The sequence below is a fragment of the Platalea leucorodia genome (assembly GCF_965183815.1).
Source record: "Platalea leucorodia genome assembly, chromosome: 4".
Lineage (NCBI taxonomy): Eukaryota > Metazoa > Chordata > Aves > Pelecaniformes > Threskiornithidae > Platalea > Platalea leucorodia.
The window spans coordinates 64,312,365-64,338,156 of NC_138826.1; the positions used below are offsets into that span (position 1 = coordinate 64,312,365).

At 46.5% G+C, this 25,792-nt stretch overlaps 1 protein-coding gene across 1 annotated transcript; it reads right to left on the minus strand.

Moving 5' to 3' along the window:
• Positions 1-1,459: 1,459 nt before the first annotated feature.
• Positions 1,460-24,993, minus strand: LOC309589297 (uncharacterized protein; the record flags this gene model as incomplete). Its single annotated transcript, XM_082309283.1, has 18 exons — positions 24,903-24,993; positions 24,188-24,302; positions 22,702-22,876; positions 22,000-22,111; positions 20,893-20,999; positions 19,935-20,061; positions 19,265-19,385; positions 18,896-18,981; positions 17,686-17,810; positions 16,362-16,421; positions 12,104-12,170; positions 10,854-10,948; positions 9,036-9,164; positions 7,490-7,604; positions 6,545-6,682; positions 5,686-5,852; positions 5,184-5,272; positions 1,460-1,655 (listed from the first exon to the last, which is right to left on the minus strand). The coding sequence occupies exons 1-18, from the start codon at positions 24,985-24,987 to the stop codon at positions 1,460-1,462; spliced, it is 2,109 nt and encodes a 702-aa protein (XP_082165409.1). The 5' UTR covers positions 24,988-24,993.
• Between the last annotated feature and the right edge of the window lie 799 nt (positions 24,994-25,792).

A 25,792-nucleotide genomic window follows, 5' to 3' on the forward strand; every position in this document is an offset into this window, starting at 1 on the left:
AGAGGAGCTATCTCTGGGAGATAGATAAGCTACACAACAGCAGAGTGAGAAGCTGATTTCCATAGCCAAGCTGGCTACGACAGCTAATTGTCAAAAAGCTGTGGACCAGACTTAGCCTGTGTAAAATTGTGTAGATGTCCTTGCTAATAAAGATGCTGGAGGGGTTAAAGGCAGAGGGCTCATCATGCAGCTCTAGCCTGGACAGGGTCAAGGAAGCTCTGCTCTGTTCCTGCCTTTGCCATGGACTCGCTGTTAACTTGGCAGAGCCATTTGAGCTACACAGCTTGCGTGTCCACCTGTAAACAAGGGCCGTGCTTCCCCTCCTCCCTGCAAACAATGTCATTATCCTGAGCTGCTGCAATGGTACCAGGAGACTTCTTATTCTGGAGGGAAGGGAAGGTGTGACTGAACGTTTTGGTCCCAGCAGGCAGTGCTCTGTGAGGATCCCATGTCTGCCAGTGCTCCTCTCCAGCCAGCCACCAGTGGGAAGTTTTCCGTGTCAAATACCCAGTGGTTTGCCAAGTGGTCAGAAACGGAGTCATGGAGCGAGGGTCCTGCTCCAGCTCTCCGAGGTGTGTATGTGTATGTGGGTGAGTGCGGTGTTTGCTCTTGATGCTCTGGGCTGAGGAGGAGGGAAGCCCCAAGTTCAGATGAATGTGTGCAGGACAAGGGGCAGTCATCTTTTAAAGGACAACAGCTTGGCCCCTGGTTGGTCTTGCCTGCTTTCTCCAGGGGCATTGGACTTCAGAACGAGAAAGTGCAGCATTTGCTCTCTGGCTTGGGAAGACTGATGAGGTTGTCCTACAGTGTTATGTGCCCGCCAGCTGCACCTTGCCACACATTATGGTCCATGGGACCTCTCGGATATAAACCACAAGTGAGCAGCAAGAGAGGATGTTGCTGCTGAGCCCACCTGAAGAGACATGGTCCTGAAGATCTGGGAGTCGGCGACAGAGGAGCTACAATGATAATGGACAACAGTGACACAAGGTGGAGGAAGGGAAAATCCCCTCAGGAGAAAATCTAGGAAGGACTGGAGGTTCAGGGAAGCAGGAAGTTTGAAAGAGCAGAAACCAGCTTTTCTTTACAAAGAAGCAGCAGCCTGGGTTGGGGCCTCCTTCTCTGAGGGTTTACCCAAAACCAAAACAGGTGAGTGCTCTCCTTAGAGGGGGCGGTGAGATAAACTATCAACAGGCGGTAGACAGAAGAACCAAGCTGTGGTTGCTGTAACCCATCAAAAAAAAAGGAGAGGAAACAACAGCAGACAAACATGAGTGTGAACAGTGCAATACAAGTTGTCATCAAATGCACTCCATTGACACTTCACCTCCCAAAACGCAGTGTGCACCAAAAGTCTAAGTCCTCTGGTCAGCAGCTCGAAGCTCAAAACGTGGCCCAGTTCCTGGAAATAGCAATGCTGGGGGTGCGAGGAGGTGATGGATGAGAGAGCCATGGTGCCCTAGTCCAACTTCCATACCTTCACCTCTGGCCAACTCTTGCTCTTGACTTGCTCCTGGCTGACACTGGAAATGCTGATTTCTGGGGAAATGGGCTCATAGGAACGGAGAGACAAGCTTGCAGCAAGCAGACCCATCCGGACACAGGTATCTGTGTCATGTTGAGCAAGCATCCCCGCAAGGATTCCCGCCATTAAGCTGTGGAGAGAAAGAAAGGCAGTTTTGAACACTGGGGAACAGCTTTGACCTCGGGAACATGGCCATTTGTTTGTAAGAGCATTCATTTGGACCCAAACCAACACTTAAGAAGCAGAACATGTCACACAGGAGGGGTGAGGTTATAATGAAAAGGTTTTGCTTTTTTATATATATTTTTCAATTTGGAGTAATAAATAGTGCTATTTATTCGCATTTTATTTGCTTCTCATCTGAGAAGTTGAGGTACTTTCCCATTCCACCACATTTTCTTTTCTCCCCAGTTTTCCAGGTGAGGCAGGAGAAAAGAAAGGAGTCCAAGAAGGGAAGAACCTATTTTTCCCTTACTCTCTAATTATTTTGTCACTTCTCTGCTCCTTGTTGGTGCCTCGTTACATTCCCCCCTGTCCCCAAAGGGGTGGATGGGAAGAGAGGTAAAGTTTCCATATATATGTGAGTGGGGCAACAGACACAACTGGAAAAACAAATCCAAAGCTGAAATGAGACTGTAGATTCAGATTTTTGTAAACTTTAGCTGTGGTTTTCCATTTGAGATTTCCCAGTAAAAATTATGTGAGTGCTTGGAACAACAGCGGTCACCCACAGGTCCGCACAAGGCACCAAGGAGGCCATCAGGAGAAGGGGGTGACTTTGCCATCTGCCTGGCTTGCAGGGGAAGGCTCTGTTGAGGCATGGATATGGGCAGGGTGGTGTTTGTGATCGACGGGGAACAACTACTGTTTATTCATAGCTAAATACAGTAATGATGCTCGGAAACTAGGAAAAGACAAAGGAGAAGTGAATGAGAAGAGAGAAGATAATGACATTTGAGAGGAAGAAGTAAGGACAGGAAAATGTGACGGCAGGGAGGATTAATGAGCAAATCTATGGGGAAGGGAAAAAGATCACCTTTGGTTTTGTGCTCTGACTAATTACCTCAACATCTTTTTATCCATAACAAAAGCACAGAAGATTATGATTTCCATAAACCATTCAATCTCTCAACAGCTCCAGAAGTTCAGAGTAAATATTTGGGGGAGCATCCCCTAGCAATGCCGCGTGCTGGCACGCGGTGTTGTGTTGTCACGGCAGCCAGGTGCAAGGAGTAAACAGCCGCTGCTCCCCGCACACGCGCAGGGCTCCTCGGGCAGCATCTCTGGAGTTGTAGGGGAGCCGCAGGGTCGAAGCGAGACGTGAGGTGCCCTGGATCACTGCTTCTGGGTGTGCGGAGTCCTCTGACCGGTGCTTCAAAAGCGCTGGGGTTCACAGAGGCTGAGGCGTGAATGTGTTACAGCCCTGGGTTACACCCTGCTGCGTAGTCCCTTGAAAGTGCCAACAGGCTGGGCTTGGGCAACTTTACCGGTTTCTATACTGTGGATATGGCATGGACACCAATGTAGTGTCCTGGCATTTCCAGCCTGTTTTGACACTCTTACCCTGTAGAATAGGGATTTCTGCAGCTCGGTGGAGCAGCCAGGGTTACCAGGAAGGAAAGCCCTGGATGAACAAGAGGACTGTGAAAATTCCCGCATGGACCTGGGGACTCTGGGGAATGGGATTTCCAGACCAATATTACTTCAGAAATGGGAGCAGTAATGGGCCCCTAGCTTTCAGATAGCTTTGGAAGGAAAAACAAACTTCAAGTACTCCTGTGTAATTCAGTGGAGGTGTTTGGCAGTGGTGCACTTTATCTCACCTTTGGTCTTCCCTTAAATTAAGCTTCTAAAAAGGGAAAGGAAACCCTAAAGAAGATGTTTAGTTTACATTAGCCTCTAGAAAAAATTGTCCTGCGGTAAGGAGTAGTTGTCTACTGAGATGGCGCAGAGAGGAGGCTGTATCCCTGGAGGGGCTGACAGAGGTTGGGCTCATCTGCTACAAGCAGTGAGCAAAGCTGAGCTTTCCTTAGGACAAGCTGACTCCGCGAGGTTCCTCCCAGCCCTCGTTCCTCTGCTGTTACACTTACTGCCCTGAACAACACTTCAGTCTTCTTTGGAGAAGACCAGCTTGCAGTCGCAGTCAACTCATCTCAGAGGTGATTTGGGACAGAAGGAATGCGTCCTGGTGTTAAGTGAGTTAACTAGCTTGGGAAGAAGTTATTGACTGATCCTAAGTCAAATAGTGAGGATCCTGTAAGTTTCAAAAAAAATGACTTTTCATTCTGCCCACTCATAAAAGAAAAAAGAATCATACAATCAAACAATCATAGAATCGTTTAGGCTGGAAAGGACCTTTAAGATCATCAAGTCCAACCGTTAGCCTAGCACTGCCAAGTCCACCACTAACCCATGTCCCTAAGCACCACATCTACACATCTTTTAAATACTTCCAGGGATGGGGACTCAACCACTTCCCTGGGCAGCCTGTGCCACTCCCTGACTACCCTTTCAGTGAAGAAGTTTTTCCTAATATCCACTCTAAACCCCACCTGGCACAACTTGAGGCCATTTCCTCTCGTCCTATCGCTTGTTACTTGGGAGAAGAGACCGACCCCCACCTCGCTACAGCCTCCTTTCAGGTAGTTGTAGAGAGCAAGAAGGTCTCCCCTCAGCCTCCTTTTCTCCAGGCTAAACAACCCCAGCTCCCTCAGCCGCTCCCTGTAAGACATGTGCTCTGCACCCCTCACCAGCTTCGTTGCCCTCCTCTGGACACGCTCCAGCACCTCGATGTCCTTCTTGTAGTGAGGGGCCCAAAACTGAACACAGTACTCGAGGTGCGGCCTCACCAGTGCCGAGTACAGGGGACGATCACTTCCCTGGTCCTGCTGGCCACACTATTTCTGACACAAAAGTGTTGCTATGTTGAGTTATTGGTAGGTAAGAGTAGAATAATAAAAGGAAATATCTGTCACATACAGCCTTTTGGTCTAGCCCAAGGCAATGAAAGGACAGAATTAATTATTGTAGTGTATGAAGCAAGAAGAAAAAAACCTTGACTACTACATATAGTTTGACAAGTTAACAAGGAGCACAATAAAATATTACTCTGACAGACTGAGAATTGATCAGTGGGGCTAGGAATAATACCTGTCATTTCCTAGTCCCATGTACAGTGTTGTGTGAACAGCTAGGCGAATTATACAGTAGACTCTTTTGAAGCATGAGCTATTGCCAGAGGGAAATGCAGAACCTGATGAAATGCTTTTATAGGCCTATTTTAGCTACTGAGTGGCAGTTCCACTTCCATTGGAGAAGTGTAGAAGTAAAGTAGTTAGTTGGTAAGACAGCTTTGATGTAAGGTGGTTTGCTTTTAGCAGCTGAGCCTGGACTAATTCAGAACTACTAGATTGCCATGAAAGGCTTGGGTCTTAAAGAAAAGCAAAACTAATAATGGCAAGACTGGCTTCCAAGATGCTTAGGGGGACATTTTTAGCAAGCTTTGCAAGGAATCACAGTAACCAGTCCTGTTCTTGCGTCCTTAACGTCTGTTCCTCAAGCAGCAGAATGTCGCTTCCCTTTGCAGTAGAATTTCAAAGAAATCTGATTATGGCCCTTCCACATTTAGCTGGAGAAGACAAAGCAGTGAGCAGTATACCTGTCGCCGGCTCCTGAGACATTGACTATCTCCTCCCTGCTGATGTGGATGGCGGGGTAGTGGGTGGCACAGAGGCTGGCAGCAGCAGTCTGTGGGGGGAGAGAAGGGAAGTCAGTGGGAATTGCCCAAGCTGATAAGGCTTGATGTGGCTGATGGCATCTACACCTGCACAGATGCCAAAAAAAGAAAAGGGAAAAAAAAAAGGCAATCTTTTTTCACATTTTGAAAAAGATCAGTGATTTAAATGAAGCTTCCTGAAAATGAAGCTTGCACTCATGCATATTCACAGTAAGCACATTTAAGCACTAGGAGCTAGCAGTATATGGACAGACAACTTGATTTTCTTTCAGAGCCGTGTATTCCACCCCCCAAACATGAACATTTGCCAGCAGTGACGCCATGTTTCCCAGGACTGCTGCCATGCCACCAGAAATAGCAACAGTGCTATATGGTCCCAGAAAGAAGCAACTGAGAGCTCAGAAGCTGTTTTCCGTGCCCTTACCTGTTTGTGAGCTCCTGGATGAAGCGAGATCCTCCCTCCCAGGCTCTTGCCACACAGGAGGACACCGTGAGCGCCAAGGGTCACCACCACACAGTGCAGGTGGGCCAGCAAAGGGCGGGCCAGGGCCACTGCAGTCTGGACAACATCCTCCAACCTGGATGGCAGCTCTTCAGACAGCGGGGAGGAAAAACTGTGGTATAACTTTAAAGGTCCTCAACTGGCCTTTTTATGGGCTGGAAGCCTATTTATAAGCACCACTAGTACTGTTTATGAGTGCTACTATTTATGAGCACTTCTGAAATGTGGTTGAAATAATTTTTTTTTCTTTAAATCATAGGAAACATGGAATTCTCCAGCGTTAGACTTCCATATCGTACCTCTATCCTATGCTGAGGAAACCACCCCTTATGGGACTAAACATGTGTCTGTAGAGATCAAAAAGCTGTCATGAAGCATGACTTGTCTTAATGCTGTTGGATTTCCATCTGCATGTGGTGGGCTATTTAATTTCTGCATAGGGTGGTTCTGTTGAGACAGGTGCCCTCAGAGCATCACGCTTCAGAGACGTGTTTGCAAACCGGAGATTGTTCCTGTTTAGCTGATGAAGTGAGGCAAATGGGATCTCTGGTTTTGGACAAGGAGCCATCTCAGGCCTACTGTGCTCTTTGACAGACCACCAGTCTGGCCTGCGCCGTACAACCCACGCAGAGATGGCTGTAAGGTGGAAGACACCAAGAGTGCTTATGAATCCCCAGTGTTATAACCCAATTTGCTTGAAATGCAGGCTGGAGTGGAAAATGCTCTTCTCCAGGATCTAGGTTATCTAAAAGCATGACTGACCCTTCTGAGTATTGAATACCTGCTGGCAGAGGGTTCCCGAGGGTCCGATTTATTGCTCTTAGCTCTTGCAGGTTGGGGGAAATGTATGTAAGCGCTTTCCAGCTGTCTGAGAGGAACGGTTTAGAGGCCTTGTTCTCATCTGTTGGCTCATAGCACACTTCAAAACAACATTGCAATTGGTTAGTTAATCAATTAGTGGTTCATCTCTATGTCAGAGCAGGATGCAATGTAGAAGGCTTAGCGTGATCTGCACAACTGGGGTTATATGTGTAATCTATTAGAAACTTAAATGCTGTTTCCCCCATGCCTGGGACAAGGTCTCCCAAGGTTTCCTTTCTGGTGCTCAGCAACGATGCTGTTGCTTCTGGCTCTGGAGTGATATAACCAGACTTCAGGTTTGTTACTCCTCTTAGCTGGTTCTGGAGCCTCTGCCAGGTTTTAAGAACATTGCCTCCTTCTTCAGGATTTGCTTTTAAAAATGAAGGCATAACTCCAAAGGTTTAGGAAGCCTTGTGAAGGGTCCCCAGCATACCATGGGAGGGTGGTATCTATTTTATGGGAAGTGGGAGAGAAATCCTCTCCAAAGATGCTTTAGCACTTATTCTGAAAAGCAAACTATATTGCTGCTCAAACTGGCAGAAGTGCACACATTTGTGCTTGCCTTGAGATTAAAGGCAGAGAGAGCAGCTTTCCCTGGCTTTCTGGCAGTGCCCAAGGGCTATAGCACCTACACTCCAGGAAATGTGATTCTGCAGAATCAGAAAAACTCAGAGAAAGCAGAAATGTTATATCCATTTGAAATAGAGTAGTAATTTATAGAAAGGAGCGCTGAATAACACAGCATGTCAGACAATAACTGGGCATCTCCAGCAAGCAGCAGTGGAGAGCTCTCAGGGTGTGCGCAGTGTCTTGGCACACAGGCTGTTAGGAGCTACGGGGCCAGAGCTGGGTGAGTTCTCCTTACCTGCTAGCTGATGCTCTCTAGCTAGTTGGCAGACATACTGAATAGTGGAAAGAGGCACATTTCCGTCAATGCAAACTAGCGGGGCCTGGCACAGATTCTCCTTGAACTGGGACACCTAGTGAAAATCCAGGACACAGAAGAGACACCGTGAGTCATTGCAGGGGGACAAAATGATCGCTATTCAGACTCAGGATGTAGGATTTTCACTCATATTGCAGCCCTCAGGTGCAGGCATAAGCCTAAAAGAGTGATTCCCTACGGAAAATGGATATTTCCATTTGTCTCACCTCCTCCCTTTCTTCTCCTTCCCCTGCTCCCTGCCATCAACAGCTGGATTCAACTGGCAGGGCCCCTCCAGCAGAGAAAGGTCGTTGCTGGTCCTCACTAGACTACTTTGGTACCAGGGGTCAGTCAGAGACCTACAGGGAAAGGGAATGCTGCTATTTAATGTCACTGTAGGATTCCCTGTGCTATGCCTGGCTTGACTACACCTTTGCTTGCCGCACATGTCATTTAGATGTCCTCTGTGCACAATGCCTCCTGAGGCAGGTTGTACCCCACAGTGTTTTACTCTTGGGTCCTACTGAATCACGTAGGGATGGGGACAGTGGAGAAGTAGAGTGGGGAGCCACCGTTCCCTCCTTTGGCTCTCTAAGGCTGCTCAATGCTGCACTCATGCAGCATCCCTCCCATCTCTCTGCTAATCCTGGCGGAAAGAAGGGCTGCCAGAATGCACTTTGCAGCAGCAGATTGGTTCAGAGTTTCCACTGGCCACAACTTTTTTGTAAAGCTCAGGAGAATTAATCTGTCATGTAACGGTGTTCTGTGCCAAGGCTTGGGGTGGGGATGGAAGTGGGAGCAATGACCATATTTTTCCCTAGGAAGTCTCCACCTCATGGGGATCCCACTGGTAAGTAAATTGCACTTAACTTCCATGTCACTGTCAATCATGAAGCACAGGCATTTGTTCTGTCAACAAAAGAATGAGTAGGGAAGGAAGGTGCAGTGATGGGGCTTTCACTGAATCAGTCCTTAATCACTGCTTCCATTAGCCCTGATGTTTTGAAGGTTTGGATGTGCTGAGCAGCAGTGCCTGTTAATGAAACTCAGCATGTAGAAAAAACAGGGATGGTGGGGAGGGGATGGAACAGGAAAACTTGCTTTCAACAGTGTTCTGTCCACTTTTTTTTGTTTTTCCCTAAAGGGGGAAATACCATTTCTGCAGGTGGACTGGATTTATTGCTGGCTTTAAGGTGCCAAAAATTATAGGTTAGCTGGGACTAGTTAATAAAGAGGATTCTGGCCCACAGGTCATGGGATGATAGTAGTGGTGATAGAAGTTCCAGCTGGATCAGCAGCAACAGAGGGCTCTGGTAGCTTGCCATGCTGCCATCTCAGTGGCCAATGTGAGGGGGTTAACTTTAGGATTTCCCGTGTTCCCTCTGCACACCCACTCCCTCCTGGTACAGCTTCACCAGTTGCCTTCTGTCACACATCCACGCTCCTTCTCGTAAGAAAAAGCTTATAAATCAGATAGTATGCTTACGTATTGCTCTGTTATCTGGTGGTGGATGTCCATATCTCCCAAGCCGACGCTGAGCTCCCCAGCACTAGTGATCACAGCACAGTAAGTGGCTGTGCTCTCCCACTCCAGCTGAAGGACAGCGCGCATGTCCTAAAACAGGGAGGACAGTTACAAATGCAGCATGTTTCTCTTCCCTGTCACACTCAGCTCATTCTCCCTCTGTGTCCACCTGATCAGTAGCAGTGGCCCAGCTTGCTGTTCTCCCTTCAACCTCCCTTCCTCCTTCAGATAAGCAACGTTTCAGAGGTATCTTGGTCTAGACAATCCTGGCAGATGGCTAGTTTTTAATATTTGCGATGAAACAGAGGCCACAGGTTAAAGAAATCATTTAGTAAATGAGTGACAGGTCTCCGCCATGCAGTTCCATAGGTTGTGTCTCTGTCGTAATGGAAGAGTCATCTGCAGAGTGGCTGCAGCACTGCTTGCTCCAGCCATCCATTCCTGCAGTCCCACAGCTTGTGTGACACTTCGATGGCCTGCCGACGCGCTGGGCATGTCTTGGTGGCACACTCCAGCTAGCGGTTATGTTAGCCACCTGACTGACTGCACAGCCTGATTTTGAGGGCAGCCTTGGAGCCGTTTTTACAGCAGTGTCACAGACATAGCTCTGAGGTGTCCTTCCTCTGTGGGTCTTTTGAATGATCTGCTTAGAGAATTCAGGGCATGTCTTGGAATATACACGTGGATGGAGAAATGCATCCTCCCCCAGTAGTTCACAGGGAAGGTGGAGGTTTTAAGGAAAGGGTCTTCTCCAGCACTGGTGGTGCTGGAGCCCGGTGCAAGGCAGACAGCTGGCGGTACTGCCAACAGTTACAGGCAAGGGTTGCTTGGTGGCTGGCCAGCTAGTCCATCTTCCCTTGGGAGACTGCTCACTTTGATAGCACAAATTGTGCTGTGCTGGGTAGAGGAGGGATTATAGGCCTGCCGCTATGAAGCCTTTATAAACCAAAAAAGAGTTGATGCTCTTATTGCTTCATTTACTGAGTTGCTCAGGTAGCCAGAACTAAGGCCTCATGTGCTCTATTTGGATACGGGGGCCCTGAGGGCACTAATAGGCCTTAATGGCCCTGACCAGCTTCACCTGGGGTCCCAACCCACACCCCTGGCTTGTCTTCAGCCCTGCCTCTTCACCACGGAGGTGGCTGATGCCCTGGGTTAGGGTTGCCCTCCTGGCTTTCTCTGCTCCCTGCTGGGGTGGTGATGCTCTGCCTCGCTGCCCCTGGTGAGCTCCTGCTGCTCCTGGCTCCCTGGCCTCGGGGAGAAGCTGCTGCTGAAGCCAGGTATTCCTCTGGTGCGCAGTTAGAGAGGGGTGCATGCAGCCATGTGGAGGACCTTGCTCCTCTGAACCTGGGAGGTGTCCAGCCTGTGCTCTCAGTTCCAGGTTTTCTCTAACTTATGCTTTACCCAAACCAGGCTGATTTTGGCATTGTTTTTGTCTGTCCTCAGGGTCAGGCTTTGCATATTTCTGGCTGTGCTTAGGCCTTCCTAGAAGTTTTCATATTTCCTCCTGATTTACCTCTCTTTCTCCTTCAAGCGCCACTCCCTGGAGCTGAATTCAGACCCCGTGGTTCAGACTTCAAATGGTACGTACATCTAGCCTGTGTTTTGGGGGGTGGCTCCTTGCCTTCTCATTTTCTGTAACTAAAGGAGCATTGAATTATTCCTAACTCCTAGCCTGACGGAAGGTGGCTTTTATGTCTGCCAGGGTGGAGAAGATTTTTCCCTCTGTGTAATGTCATCACTTCCATGCTTCTGAGGTGCCGTTACTGTGCAACGTACCATGTGGTGACAGTAGTGCAGGATGGACTCTGAATGTTCATCCTTCCCCATGGCTGATAAAAAGAGAGGTGTCCATCCAAGACGGCTTAAGCAGTCTAAAAGCAAATAGAAACAAAAGATGTTAATAAATCCATCAGAGTACTGTGAACATAGTGACAGCCTGTGCAGGCTGAGTGTCTGTAGGAAAGCCCTCTCCTGGAAAACTTAATGCCCATCAGTCCTGGTCTAGAAGGATGTTCAAGATGAAACCTGGCCACAGCTGCTGCAAATGACTGGTTGGGGTTGAGTGGGATGATCTACATCTGTGTGCTGCACCGGCATTCTGGATTTTTTGGAACATCTGGGAGTGCAGGATAAAAGAAGAGGGAAGAAAATTATGCACTTCCCTGGCATCATCTCCTTTACCATCACAGGCATGTGGGCTTTCTCACATTGCTTCTGTGCACGACCTTTCCTGTTGCTGGCCTTCCCACACTGCTGTTCTTGCCACGCTATCTTACTAGAACCGCTGAATCTGAATGGATTCACAGGAAAACCTTCCTCCTCTCCCTTCAAGTTACCACAAATTATACCTCAGTGGGTGGCATGGGTGGCACTTTTTTCCCCCTCAATCTTCCCCATTCGTGATCTGAAGTGGTAGCAGATTTGCGTTAGGAAGATTTGGGAAAGGCCAAATAGCTAGAATAATCCTAAAATCTTTTTGTAATCTGCCCCTGCTAATTTCAGTACCCGAACACTGGTCTGATGCTGCTTGTGGCGGAGCACAAGGTACAGTGTGATCCCTTCCTGTTGCCAAAAACTGTAGCCCTTCCTCTTCTACAGCAATTCCTGCATCTCAGTTTCTCTTGTCTGTGGTGCATGGATGATCATCTTTGAATAAGCCTATCCCTTTCAGATTCTTGCTCAAGACCTACTTCTATTGTGATTATAACCTGGTATTAATTCAACACTGAGGGCCAGGCTGTTCAGCAGTCATTGGAGATCACTGATGCTTATTTATCTTTGATTTGGGGTCACTGTGCTATGTATTAGTTAACTTCATATTTGTGGACCTTTCTTTTCCTGACCCCAACTCCCTCCCCTCTTATTTCTTGGAATGGCCCCTGCCTTTTCCAGGCAGTCTGCCCACTGGTATGTTGCCTAATGTGTCCCAGATCTTAATAGCATTCAGGAGCTCCTGCTGTTGAAGGAATACCAAAGGACAAATCACAGCTGGCATGTACCCACAGGCAAACCCAAGCACTAGGCACCTGCCAAGTTTCTTCCAACGCCGCCGAAGGTTCGTCTCACTCTTCCAGCATTTGTTTGCCCACCACCCTGGAAGAATAAATTGTTAATTGGCAAAACTGGGAGGGCTGCTTGGCGTAGATGCCATGTCTCCATTAACATGTGAAGCTGATGCTGCTGAAACATAGGTCAGTAATTAGAGGGTGCAGAAGCCATCTAGCTACCAGATTGAGAGTAATGTGAGCTTCCACAGCCCATCTACACACTTCAACCTTGATGACAAAGGCCCACTTCCTAGGAGGGCAGATCAGTTTGGTCTCCCCATGCATTGCTATTTTGGTCTTATTTGCTAAGATCTCTTAGAACAACGCTAATGACTTTCAGTCGATACAAGCAGCCCTCTGAATTGACCTGCTCACATCAACACTGGGACTCCAGAGCTGCTGACCCAGACCTGATGGGCTCTGCAGCTGCCTCCTAGGCTTTTTTTTTTTAATTTATTTATTTCTCTTTGAAGCTAAAATTGGATATGTTACCTTTGCCCCTGTTGTTTCTGTACTTTACTTGTGGAAGATCTGTTTCAGTCTGTGAATACTTTTTTACTCACCCTTCTCTTCCCAAGCATTTCCCTCATCAAAAATATCCTTCTTTTCTACCTTTGTGGTTATAAACTTCTCTTTTCTCTTGCCTCTGCCTTCCACTCCTCTGTCCATCTGTCAGTCTGTCACAAACAGCCAAATTGTCAGAACACAGGCATCCCTCACCCATCTCCTCCTTCTAATTCTCCTGCCAGAAGAATTATGTTGGTAAATGCTCAAATCTCTTTGGGCTTCATCTGGCTATTAAATGGGTTTAAAGCTCTTGTTTCATAAAATCCTGAAACATATTTTCCATTTCTGAAGACAGCTTGCCACTGGCAGTCATAATGACCTTCACAGTTCTGGATAATTTGGAGCCTTCAAGCGTGTGTTGAGCATTTGGGTGGCAACCGCTGAAGCATGTGCAGGCCCGTACACAGCAGCTCCTGGCCCAGACCGTCTCTGCCCCACGTCAGCCCAGGTGCACCAGAACACCCCTGCACATACACATTTTTCTTGCTTGTAAACACCACTATTTGTCCTAAACAAGTAAATGTATTGTCACCTCACAGTAAGAAATATTCTGCCTCCAGCCCATCACTGTTCTTGGGCATTCTCAAAACTCATACTGAAGCTCCCAAGGACCCTTCTTCTTCCCCCATCCGAAGCTGTACATCTGTCCTTTGCACACAACGCTTTCCTCCGCATCCGGCCCTGCAACTGTAAGAGGCTGCTCTCCCATCTACATATGCTCTTTTATTACTCTCTTCTGACCTCCAGGCTGGTTTTGTTTGCCCTGACTCTCTCCAGTTCTGTAGTCTGTAAGACTTGGTGCTAATTCTTGACACCTTTGCTTTTCTGTCTGGCAGTTCTCTGAGCCCTGAACTGCGCAGACCACCTGAGTAGAACTGCCTCTATATAAGCAACCTATGGCCTCTGTCCATCTTTCCACTACTTGTCACTCCTCATTAACCCAAATGCATGTCCATTACATTTGCTCATGCTCCCTGGGAATTGCCACTGGTAGTGCCAGGAATGACGATATTTCCATCTGCAACTGTCTCCTGTTGAGTGTTGCAGATTTTGAAAGTATTGAGCTCGGCCATTTTAACTCTGAAGCTCACTATCCATAATAGAGGCAGCCAAGGGAAGGGGGAAAAAAACCCTACTCCAAAGTAAAAAGCAAGGATGCTTGTTTAGGCAAGTCAAACAACATGTCTTTGAACGCTGGCCCCTATTTCAATATTAAAAGAGGGTACTAACTGCCGTAAGTAATGAGCACAAACTCTATTTTACGCAGTTCCACTGTCTGTTTTTCAAAAAAGATGCTAGCAGGAATGTTGAAAATACTCATGAGCTCCTTTCATTGCCTGGCATGCTGATCTTCTCTTTTAGTCCCCTGCACATCCCGAAGGCAGAGTTTCAGGTTTTTTATGCCAAGCCTTGCCCTAACAGCAGATGTACCAGCCTCCTGCTCAGTGATCCAGCTGTGGGTGACCTCTGCTGTTGTACAACCCCACAGGGCCTAAAAGAAATGAAGATGCTAAATCTCTTTTTAAAGTAGCAGGTGGGTGCAGTGAGAAACTAGCAGCCTGCTTTTGAAGAAATGACTGGCTCTCGTTGCACCTTGCCAGCTCAGCCGGTAACTCCAAGTCTGAGCGGTACTTGGGTATCTCTTGTACGTTGTGTTCAGGTGGTACTGGCTGAGATGAAAGAACTTAGATGAAAATGGGCTTGCTGAGGTGATTCGAAATAAGACTGGGCTGATGCTTTCTGGCAATGTTTCAGAGAATTGAGAGAGTCTCTGCGACCTTCTTCCGCGTCCTAAGAGGTTTGTATTCCTAATGTAAAAATGAGACGCTGCTCAGCTTCTGGGTATCCTGAGAGGGTTAAAACCATAATGCTTCTTCCAGCACCTTTCTCTGAGCAAGACCGTGCATCCTTCTCTGCAGGTCAGATAGTTACTTATAAAGCACTTTGCTTCTGGATAGCCTTGAAAGCCACGTGGGAATTACAACCAGGACAGAATACAGCTGCTTTCTTGCTAACTGGGACAGCATGAGGTGTGAGTGGTACCCCTGTGCTCTGCAACAAATCCAGCATGCATAAGGGTGGAACCTGCTGGGTGCTGAGCCCTTTGAAAAAAAAATCCGTCTCTAAAAGCCAAAACAAAGCAATGCTGTTGGGGGTGCCATTCCCTCTGTGCCTAACCACAGCAGCTGTCAGCAGGAATGTTTTGGCTGTCAGTTCCCGAATCCTCCTGCAGCTTGGCATTTGGGTAGCTGCCATGATGGACCATCAGCTCTAGGGCTCGCTGCTATAAAGAAGGGCAGCTAATGCCTCACTTTTTCATTTGACATTAAAATCTCCTTTTTCCCTTTCCCCTGTCAGCTACTCCCAGTGGGGTCTACAGCTGCACTTGGCCCCTCACCATGCCATGGGTGGTCCAGGCATCTGCACTCAAGTCCGACACGCCAAGCAGTGGCTGCTCATCCTTGGGCACAGCTTAGCCCCTTGTCCTGATAGCTCAGTGTGGGGTGTGTATGTTATCAGTTAGATCACAGATGAAGCAGTTGAACTTTTGGTTTTGCAAGCCTTCATAGCTGATGCCACAGCATGTGTCACCCTTGACCATTACAACACTGTTTGGCCTCTGCCTCTGTATCACTGAATAGCCAACTTCCTTAAGCACAGCTTCCCCAGCACTTCTTTCCCTATCTGACTGAGAGGTCTTCACAGATTGCTCCATCTGACAGCAGGAGTTTCCTGCCTCAGCAATCAGCATAGAGTAATTTGAGACACCAAATGACTTCTGAGCAAGCTTCACCACCTCAATCTGTAGTACTTCCTATAGCTCAACAAAAATTGTATAGGCCATGCAAATGGCTGTCATTTGCATGGGGAACTCCCAGGTCTGTTCCACTTCAGCTTCTTGGTTGTTTCTTGGTCAAACCAAATTGAGCGGGAGAGGGTCTGGTGATATTTAAAATGCTCTATTTCTTTAAAGCAATTTTTTTTTTTTTTTTTTGCTGACTCAAATCCTTTATGACTGAGGAGGTTGGCTCTCTTGTTTAGCTGTAACTGTGTCAGTACTACTTTTCCCAAAGGCTTCTTGCCACTGTGGGTAGTCTGCACGCAGACTCTTGCTCCTATTCATGCTGCTTTCCAAAGCTAAGACAGTTTCAGGCAGCCAGAGTTGACTCTTACCTGGGGGTTTCCTCCCTATAGGGTCTGTCCTTGAATCAGAGGTTGTCATAGCACAGTGAGGGTCTCTACCTATTGCTTCTAGCTCTTTGCATATGTGCGTTGAGAGCGCCCTGGGCAGCTCTTCTGCTAAAAGAGCTCTTTGGGCTTATGGCATCAGAGAATAGCCCCAAGGCACCTTAACATAGACTGTAGAAGCCAGACCCACATGTGGAGATTGTAAGGATGATACATTGCTCTGTCCCTGTCTTGAGTGGTAGGGTTAGTGACTTTCAGCACGGGAACAGAGTAGGTCAGTATGTATCACCCCACTGCCCACCTAGACAACACACCAAATACGCAGTGCTACACCCCCCATGTTTGTGCATGTGTGTCCATACAGACATGTGGGTATCATGCATGGATACCCCCTTCCCCCTCACCCCCCTTTGGCTGGGCACTCCTGTGACAGCAGCTGGAAATGGCAGTGGTGCTAAGAAAGCTGATATAGATACAGTACCAGGATGACAGGGTTCTGCGCCTTGGCTATAAAGTCAACGTTGATACCTCCAATCACCACCTTTAAGAGGGAAGAAAGAGGTAAAAAGTGGTTGGAAGGACTTGAGGGAAAAGTTTCCAAGTCATCTTTGCTTTTCCTAGTCACTTTTTCCCACCCTCTTGAAAGATATCTAATTTACAGTGTGAAGACCTGTGCTCATTTTCATGGCTAGACACGTCTGTACAATTCCGATCAGAAAGAATGGAAATCTCTTCTATATGTTGCTTTCTGAATTATGCCTGCTCATAGCCAGCCCCAGCATGGCAGGTGGGATGTTACTGTGTACAGATACAGGTGCTGGTGGTTTCTCTGAGTGGTGATAGAGTAATATAAGAAGTTGCATGGGTCTGGTCATGTCAGTGCCCTTGAAGCCATCTCTCTTGGGACCATTTTTGACATACCAAACCTCAGAAACATTCAAGCACTGCTGTGTAAGAAAGCAAAGAAAATAGGAAAAAGTGGGCAGAAAAATACAGTCATTTATTGCAAGCTCCCAGGAGAAATTGCCCTACCCAGTGACACTTTACGGATCACTGCCTTACTGTCCTACAAAGCCAGAAGAAGCAGTACAGCTCCACAAACGGGAAGTTTCCAGATTCTTTGAGGACACATAGCTCTTTTTTTCTCATTCCATCAAATGCTGGGTTATTGCCTCTGGAGTCACTGCCCTCTTTTATGTTGACAAATCCTACTGCAAATGGGTTTTAGGAAATTCAGCTCTCTGAAGACTACCTAAAATAGATTTCCTGTAAATTATGTGGCACACACAAAATCCAAGATAGTGAATAGAGTATTAGGGTTATAATGGATCTTGTTTGGGATATGCTGTACCCCTTGTAATTTTGGCAATCATGAGCAGGAGGTCAACAAAAAGAGATATTTATAAAACGTGTATGGCTCAGCAGCTCAAAATATCTCCCTCCACCCTCTTCCAGGTCTACTCCTGTAGTCACGAGTTCCCTGGCACTGAGAGCAATACAGTTGAAGTTGTATGTAAGGGCACAGTAAAAGGTGAAAAGGTGATTAAAGTTTTAATGGGTTTGATGGTCTAGGACTTAATGGGATTAGGCCACTGTCAGTATTTATTTCCTGTAAATGTGGATAGGGGGAGAAGGAGAGGATATTTATCTGAGAAGAATAAAAAATACTAAAGAGAGAATGTCTGCCAGTGTGAAGCAGAAAGATTGGTCTCTGGCTGAGTCACCTTTTACTTTTGGCAACAGATATAAATTTATCCTTTGCTGTCAGCAGAGAGGCATTATATGGAGCGCAGCAGGGGACTCACTGGCTGAGGTGGGGTTGTGTCCTCTCGCCGAGGCAGGTTCCCCTTCCTTCTGGCTTTCTGTAGTTTGCTCAGGGCCACTGCAATGCAGCTGCCCACTCTGGCGTTGTTCTGGATCAGAGCAAGGTCTGTTTGGCATTTATTTGAGGAAAAGAAAAAATACCAGCAAGATCAACCTGTCAGAAGCCTACGTAGGAACTGCCTAGAGGGAGAAAGCAGAAAATACATGCTGTGAGACTTGATAGATTTGATCCCCCTATGGCATAATCCTTTGGGGGCACATATGCTGGGTTACAATACTGCATGAACACCCTGAATTTTTAAATCTTTTCATCTTCCTCCCCCTGTGTCCATGGAGAGGAAACCTGTCATCTAAATTTGACAGATAGGGAACAGAAGCAAAGGCTTCACAGAGAAAAGAGAGGGTGAAGTGCTTAAACTGGAGCTGAGAGTCTAAAAAACCTCTGAGGATCTTGGCCAGCTTTTCCAGAACTAGATGCCTAATGAGATTTTTGCCAAGTTTCTATAAGCCCATTTTTTATCAATTTCACTGGGAGCAGAGTATCAGAGGCTTTGAAAGCCCCACATTCTGGGTGTGTACAGCTGTAATATCCAAAAATGTCTTTACCAATCTGCCCTGACCGACCAGCTATGAGGTCTTCTAGAGGGCTGGCAGCAGAGCCTGGACATGAACCTGGCTCTCCCAGATCCTATGTCAGCACTCTAGCCAGTAGATCTGCCTTTCTCTTGCCTGTGCAAGAGGATTCCTGCTCACTCAGGGGTATTTTCCTTCCAAGTTTCTCTTACTCTGCCCCCGCGGGAAGAGTTGGACACGGCGATGTGATGCACAACACAGTGCTCTGGGAAGCCCAGGTACCTTCCAGTGTGCAACCCCACCATGGGCAACAGTGTGCTGAGACTCCATCACGGAGCCAGCAAGCTCAGGGATCAGATGTGAGGGATCTCTTTGGGGTCTGGACCACCTGCTGTCTGTGCTGGCCTCCAATTTTTAATGCAAAAGTGGATGAGGACAGTAAGGGTGCTCCTGAAAAAGCAGGATGCAGTTGCTAAGCTATCATCTGGTTGCAGATACTGGGGTGTTTGCCCCTTGCTAGACTGTCAATAAAGTGACAGTGTTTTCCAGGAAGCATTATCAGAAGAGATATGAAGTACAATGGAGTACTCTTTTTCTCCCCATTCAGTAAAAGGATACTGGAGTCCAGTGATTTCCCATCAGTTAATTCGTTGATCTTCTGTAACATAAAAGGGGTCAGTTCCTTGCCTGTGATCCCTTTGGACCTGCAAATGTAAAGAAAATGCCTGCAGATGAGAAGGAGTGAGCTGAAACAGCATCAGAGGAGAAGCACTGCTGCTAGCAGATACTTTATCTCCATAACCACATACCACAAAATGTCCTGTAAACAAGCTTCAGGTTAGATAAAACTACGGTTGAAAGCATATTGTGGGCTCACCTGTACCCAGGGTTAAGCTGTGCTACAGCCCCTGCAGCAGTGTTCCTGAAGTCATTTACTTCCCCAAGACCACTGGGTGAGCAAAGGATAGGGCTTAGGTTGCTTCTCACCTGGCTTCACTGAGAGCTTGCTGGATGGCCTCTTCAATGACCTGGCCTGAGGCAGCTCGCTCCTGGGGACAGGGCACTGCTATCAGCACCCCGCTGCTCAGGCCCAGCCCCAGAGCACTGGCTGGGAGAGGACAGGCAGATTGTTAGCGGTTATCCCTGGATAAAGCAAATGCTGAAGGAAAAGGACAGAGAGCGGGTGCAGGGTGAAGGAACACACAGAGCTGGAGCTCCTGTTCTTAGGTGACCCAAGGACAGGGTCTTTTCCAGCTACCAATCAATTTACATCTGCCTATTTCTTTTGATTCTGTCTGTACAATAAAAGGGGAAAATTTTTAAATTCTTTTCAAAGAAAACGGATTCCACTTCTGAAGGCCCAGAAACTGTTTTTGTAAACACATTAACATACATGTTCCCTCCACTTCACCAGTGGGAACAAAACATGTATAAGCACGCCAAGGTGGCTGCAGCTAGCTAAAAAACCTGCTGTAAAGACTGAACTTCCCTCCTACTTTATTTTCAAAGCACTGAAGTAGGAATGGGGGAGGTGGGATGGCTTGTTTTTCGGCACAAACTCTTCTCCAAAGTTAAAAAAGAAAGTGCCTCATCCAAGGTGATTTTTGTGTCCCTCTTTTCCAGGACCTTACATGGGCCTTTCCCTTCTGAAACACACCAATGAGTTCAGCTGCTTCCTCTTCATCCCGGACGTGATATGGTGCCTGGAAGCCGCTATGGCGTGAGAAGAAGGCTGGGAACTCCCTTGACTCTCCAAAGGCAGCCACGCAGACTCCCTGAGTCTCCTGCAGCAGTGGAGGCGAGACAAGCAGGTAATCAGTGAAGGGAAAGGGGACCCACCAAAAGAATGAAACTTTTTCCTTTTACCCAGCTAGAACTGCCTTTCTTTAGCACAGGGTTTGGTTATGTTAGTACATCCCATTCTATTGTGTTCTATCACCAACATTTTTCTAAGCAAAGAGCCAGACACAGTAACTGGTTAGACAGAATCTGGCTTACTGAGAAATAGGAGACATGCACGTCCTTCGCTTGTGCTCGGAGCTGATCAAAAGCCATGCAGCTGTCATTAGCGCAATACTGAGTCCAAGGTAACAACCTATGATCTGAAGATATGTCATGAGCTGACAGGAATATAAATGAGTTCTGTTTGCAATTGAGAAGTATTGATGCTGGCTGTCACCTGAAGTGCTGGCCCTGGTAGTTTCCAACATACTAAACCTTAAAAAGTGACTCTACTGAAAACCGTCTTGATTCCCACTTTAATTCTGGTTTTATTTTAGTGTTTGATGGATATAACATGCCTGATCCATCAGTTCTGGAGGACTGTCCCAGGAAAGCAAGTCTAAGGTCAGAGAAAGAGGGCATGGCTAGGGCTGCCTTTGGCCTCAGTTGGAATAGCTGTTGGAACAGCCCCTTCGCCATGGATAGATTTATGTTAGGGAACAGCCCAGTGCTTGTATAGCCCCAGGACTAGAGACCTGTAAATATGGCTTCACGTCCTCTCAACAATCATTTCTAAAAATCTTGGGCTTAATACTTACCCCAACACCACTGGGCATTTGGTACACAAAGTACAACATTACCTGCTTTCAGGCTCAGCAGCCCATGCTACCTACCAGATATTCCAGTGTCCTGCCAATATCAAGGATAGACTTGACTCCTGCAGATACAACAGCAATGGGAGTTCGTCCTAGCTCCGTCAAGTCAGCACTCACATCCAGACCTGTCAAGGGACAAGCAGCCATTTTGTCGGTGATTGTGTTGTACTCCAAGCTGATGTGATCTGCCCTCTTAAAAAGCCATAGGTGCCTGGGATGTCACTGCCTGCTTTTGTAACCCCTTAGATCCACGAGCACGTGTTACAGGTTCAGATCATGCCTTTAGGTGTTGAGATTGAAAGAGATAGTGATGAAAAGAAGTCACATGGCTTAGGGCAGAGGTGCAGCCTTGCACTGTATCTCTTGGCTCTTTGATCACATCGATAAACAGCATACAAAAATTTGGTAGAAAAGAAAGAAGAAGGTGTTAGACAACAAGAACAAAGTTCAAGGAGATGGAATATAATTTAAGTAGATTTTGATTTTGGTATTGGCAAACTGGCAAAAAAAGTGCCACAGGAGCTTTGCTGACCTCAGGAAACTCCCTGGTTTTGAATTTACATCACATCTGAAAGGGATGGCATCCACCAGGGCAGTGCACTCATGCTATGCTAGGAATATATATGGCTAAGAAGACAGAACGTACTTAAAGGTCACAAACTGCACTGCCAAGGCTGGGCTGTTTTCCAGAGAAGAACAGGCACCTCTAACACAGACCAAGGCCTAAGTCTCTTTTGTGATGAGACTCTCCTCCTCAGCTGAGAGACAGCCGATAAAAACACTGTGCTCGGTAGCCAGTATCAGATTAACCAGCCATTACAAAGCGGGAGAGGTACTGTCAGCTCCTGTTGCACCAGCGAACAATATCCATATAACCCTGTGTAAGCAAAGGATAAAGAGAAACTCCCACCCTCTTAACAACTGGCCAGTGCTCAAGAGGAATATTTTGAAGCTTCTGGAAAGCAGACATCGGGGAGATAACAACCATAGCATGGTCAAGAAGAATGACAACCTTACTCTTCTGAACAGACAGTTACTGCAGGACAGACTGGGAAAAAGGAAAAAGATAGAATTAAATAAAACAGTAGCAACATAGAGAGAAGTAGAATGTATTGATTTTCTTACTGTTCTCTCCTCCGCGATGGACACCTCCTATGCCGCCCGTCACAAACACGGGGATTCCTGCTTTGTGTGCGGCAATCATTGTTCCGGACACGGTAGTGCCACCGGACAAGCCCTGTCAGGGGACAACCAGTCACAGTCAGCACCCAGGGTGATGTGGAGAACACCGCACGCGGGCAGCTATGGTTGTGGTCTGACACGCAGCAACGTCACAAGAGCCTGCTGTCACCAGCGGACAAGTGAAATTCTGATACAAATATTCTATTAGGCAAAAACACAGAGGAATCATTGTCCCTGCTACATAAGCTGTTCTGGCCCTGATAACAGCAAAGGCCTTTGTTCTCCAGGGCTTTCCAGCCAGAAGGCTTCACAGGCAGCTAGTGTCACCTTAAGCTGTCACCTTCAGCTCAGGATGGCCTGTGTGTCACATAGTTTACATGTAACGTGAGGATGCCTTATCATGCCAATAAGTATATTCTTAGCCAAGTGCTCATGGCTTGCCAGCCAATCCAGAACGACTTTTCAGGAGCCCTATTTCATGGCTGCTATTCCCTTACTCTGTTGTATTTTGACTATAGATAGGACCACGTTTGAGCTTACCAATAAGATACCACTTAACATGGTATTTTCAAGAGGTTTGAAGCTGGAGAGCATTATACTATTGCTGTACAGAAAACACCACAATAGAAAGTCTGCATAACATACCTGGCTGAGCACAAAAGGAAGATCTCTCCGAGACACTTTAACTACATTTTTACTGCTTGCCAAGAACTCAAGTTCTTCGTCTGTGAGTCCCACATGGATTCGACCCCTTAAAATACCTACAGTGGCTGGCACTGCTCCATTTGTTGTTACAATTTCTTCCACCTCTCTGGCCATACTAGAAAAAGATAAACAAGACAACAATCACAAAATTAGTGAGGCAAACAATCAGACAAGAAAACTGCCAAGTTTGATGGCCATCATTCCCAGTTTCCAGTTTTATATAGTTCTTGTGATTTCAGCTAAGTCCAGTTCCAGTTCTGTATCCTCCTATTGGCAGAAGTCTTTGCACTTGAATTTGCAGAAGTGCAGAGCTCCCGTTTTCAGGACAGCAATGTCTGAGCTCTGTGCTTCATTTTTGAGAAAAATCACTTGGTTTACAGGCACATCTGGTTGTACAATTGACTACTGAAAACAGGGATCTTCTCAAAATAGGACCTTTCTGTGTCTGTTATGTGTTACTTCTCTGAGATCATAGCCCTTCACAGAAACCCCAGATAATTCAAGCCCGGCTCAAATGACTCGGATATATATTTCACAATACAGGCAGTTAGATATAGAGTAACAACAGTGCCAAAAAGCTGCAGCCTGAGGATACTCCAGGCCTGCACACTAGGTCTTTCTAAGCTTCGCAGGTTTTATACTTGATCATTCACACACACTATTCTTTTTAAGAGCAGCTTCTTCTCCTTTTCTGAGCTATCTGTGCGTTTGCTAGGCAATCTTTAACTACTGAAACTACCTCCTCCCCAAAACAGAGTTTTTAGAGCTTCATTCTAAGACAGCATGTCAAGCAGAATAATGGCCAGGTAAAAAGCAAGATGGAAAATCAATACCGAAACCTTCCTGTGCTTTCTGGAAGCAAGGATGGAGGGGAGAGTGCAGTGTTTTCTGGCACTGTAACTCAATGAAACACAAATCTACTGAACATCAATAAATAAAGGGTAGAGGTGGGGGGGTTCTATGCAGGGTACAGAAGGCAGCGAGAGGGACCAGCAGCTCTCACAGTAGCTGCTCTGAGTGGCGCTAAGGAACAGATTTCACTATTGTGTTCCAATCCTTTTTTGCATTACAAAAGATATACCACAAGAAACTGCAGAGTGTTTTCACCGTCTGTACAAAGTATGCAGCTGAAAAGGCTGGTAGGTCTCTCTTAGAGCAAGTGATGACATTATCTGCTGCCACATCTTGAAGGAAGCCAGAAATTTAAGGTGTTGGATAAGGAGATAAATAGGTACCCCATATGTGTCCTTAAAAGTCCAAATACAATTATTTTACACCGGAGCTCATATTCTGCATGCCTAGCAACCTGACATTTCCATTTGCTCTTACAAGGCTTTTGGTTTGACCAAGAATACTGATACCGATCCACCAGTTATATGCCTCATTCTTACAACTTTGTTGAATGAGGAACATCAAAATCCACCACCTCAGATTCTGAGGATAGGCCATGCCATGTGTAATGATAGTACTTTCCAAGGCTACAACTGGTCTCCCCGCCATCAGGGCTTCCTGTACGGAGGGCTGAATCCTGACGTAAGCACCTGGGGATAAACGCAGAAAAGTGAATTATTCGTGTGGGTATTTGCAGTAACTACGGAGTTGTTTTATAAAAGGCAAATTGTCATCATCACAATAAATTTGTCCCCTCTTCAGCTGTTCTTTCGGGTAAATTCACAAATAACTTCATGAAGACTAAAGCTGTGGGGTTTTTTAAGTGAAATATTTGCAAAATATCTCTACTGTTAACATGAATACTAATCCTCCCTCTCATCACTGAGTGTTCCTCTGCCACCATTTTTGCTGTCTTGTCATTGGCTCCAGTAACATTACTTTAAATTAACATTACTGAGAATGAACTGAGCCCTGGAATCATGCATAAATATGTTTTAAATATGTTTTTAAAACATAAATATGTTTTAAATGTTTTAATGTTTTAAATATGTTTTTAAAACATAAATACATTTTAAAAGAGTGGAAACACCAAGGATACCAGAGTAACTCAATATATTATAAGACTATCATGCATCGAGACTAGTGTTGCTCTTTGCTTTGCTCCCAGAACACTGCCAGCAAGGCCCCTGCTGCATTCAGGTGAGGAAAACGTTTTCCACCCAGGAACTGTTTCAGAATACACTACTCACCATGCAGAAATCTTCTCACCTGGGTGGTCCCACATGCCACAGCAGACACATGTCTTCCCAGGCTATAGGTTATCTTCCTAATCATCTTGCGCATATGAATGGTCCTGAGTTAACAAAAGTCAGGTAAAAATGAGAGAAGTAATTTACCAATGATGTAAGCTAAACATACAATCTCTTGCCTTGTTCTTGGAAGGTAAACAATCCTTGCCCAGGAGATTGCGTGGAGACTCCTGGCGTTTCAAGCATGAGCCAGGGTGTCAAAGCAAAATGTTAAGCTGCAGAAATGGAGTTGGAAGATTTCACCTGGCCCACTGTCAATGCTGGGCTGAAATCGTGGTGGAGTGGAGCAAAGGATGAGGAGTAATGAACTAGAAAGAGTTTAGAAGTAGACAACCTTTTAATTTCCAAAGTTACTTGCTCATGACAAATTGCAGGCTCAGCCACTGCCACCTCCATCCTGAAAGATCACAAGGAGAAATCTATGAGGCGGATGCAGGCAGAGGAATACTATAAAGAGAGGAACCTGGGTTTTGCTGGTGTCTAGGAGGAAACAAGCAGTTCAGTAAAATAAAGAAAGGAGCTGAGACCTGGTAAACCAGACTGTAACTACCAGGAGGAAAGAGCAGCTTTCCCCAGCGCCTGGAGCGGTTTATGTAGGCTTGCGTCACATCATCCTTCTTAGTGCAAAGCCTGGGAAGCAGAGTGGCAATTCAGCCCCGGCAACAAACTCCAGAACTCCTCTGGTCTCTTAGCAACTCCTATTCACTTTAATTAAATTCATTTCCAAACAGCGAAAGTAGGGGAGAGAGTGGTAAAGGTTAAGAGACTGGTTTGGTCTGGTCTAGGCCTCCTGGCAGTTTCACTCAGTGCCTGGTTGCTTCACATGTTTT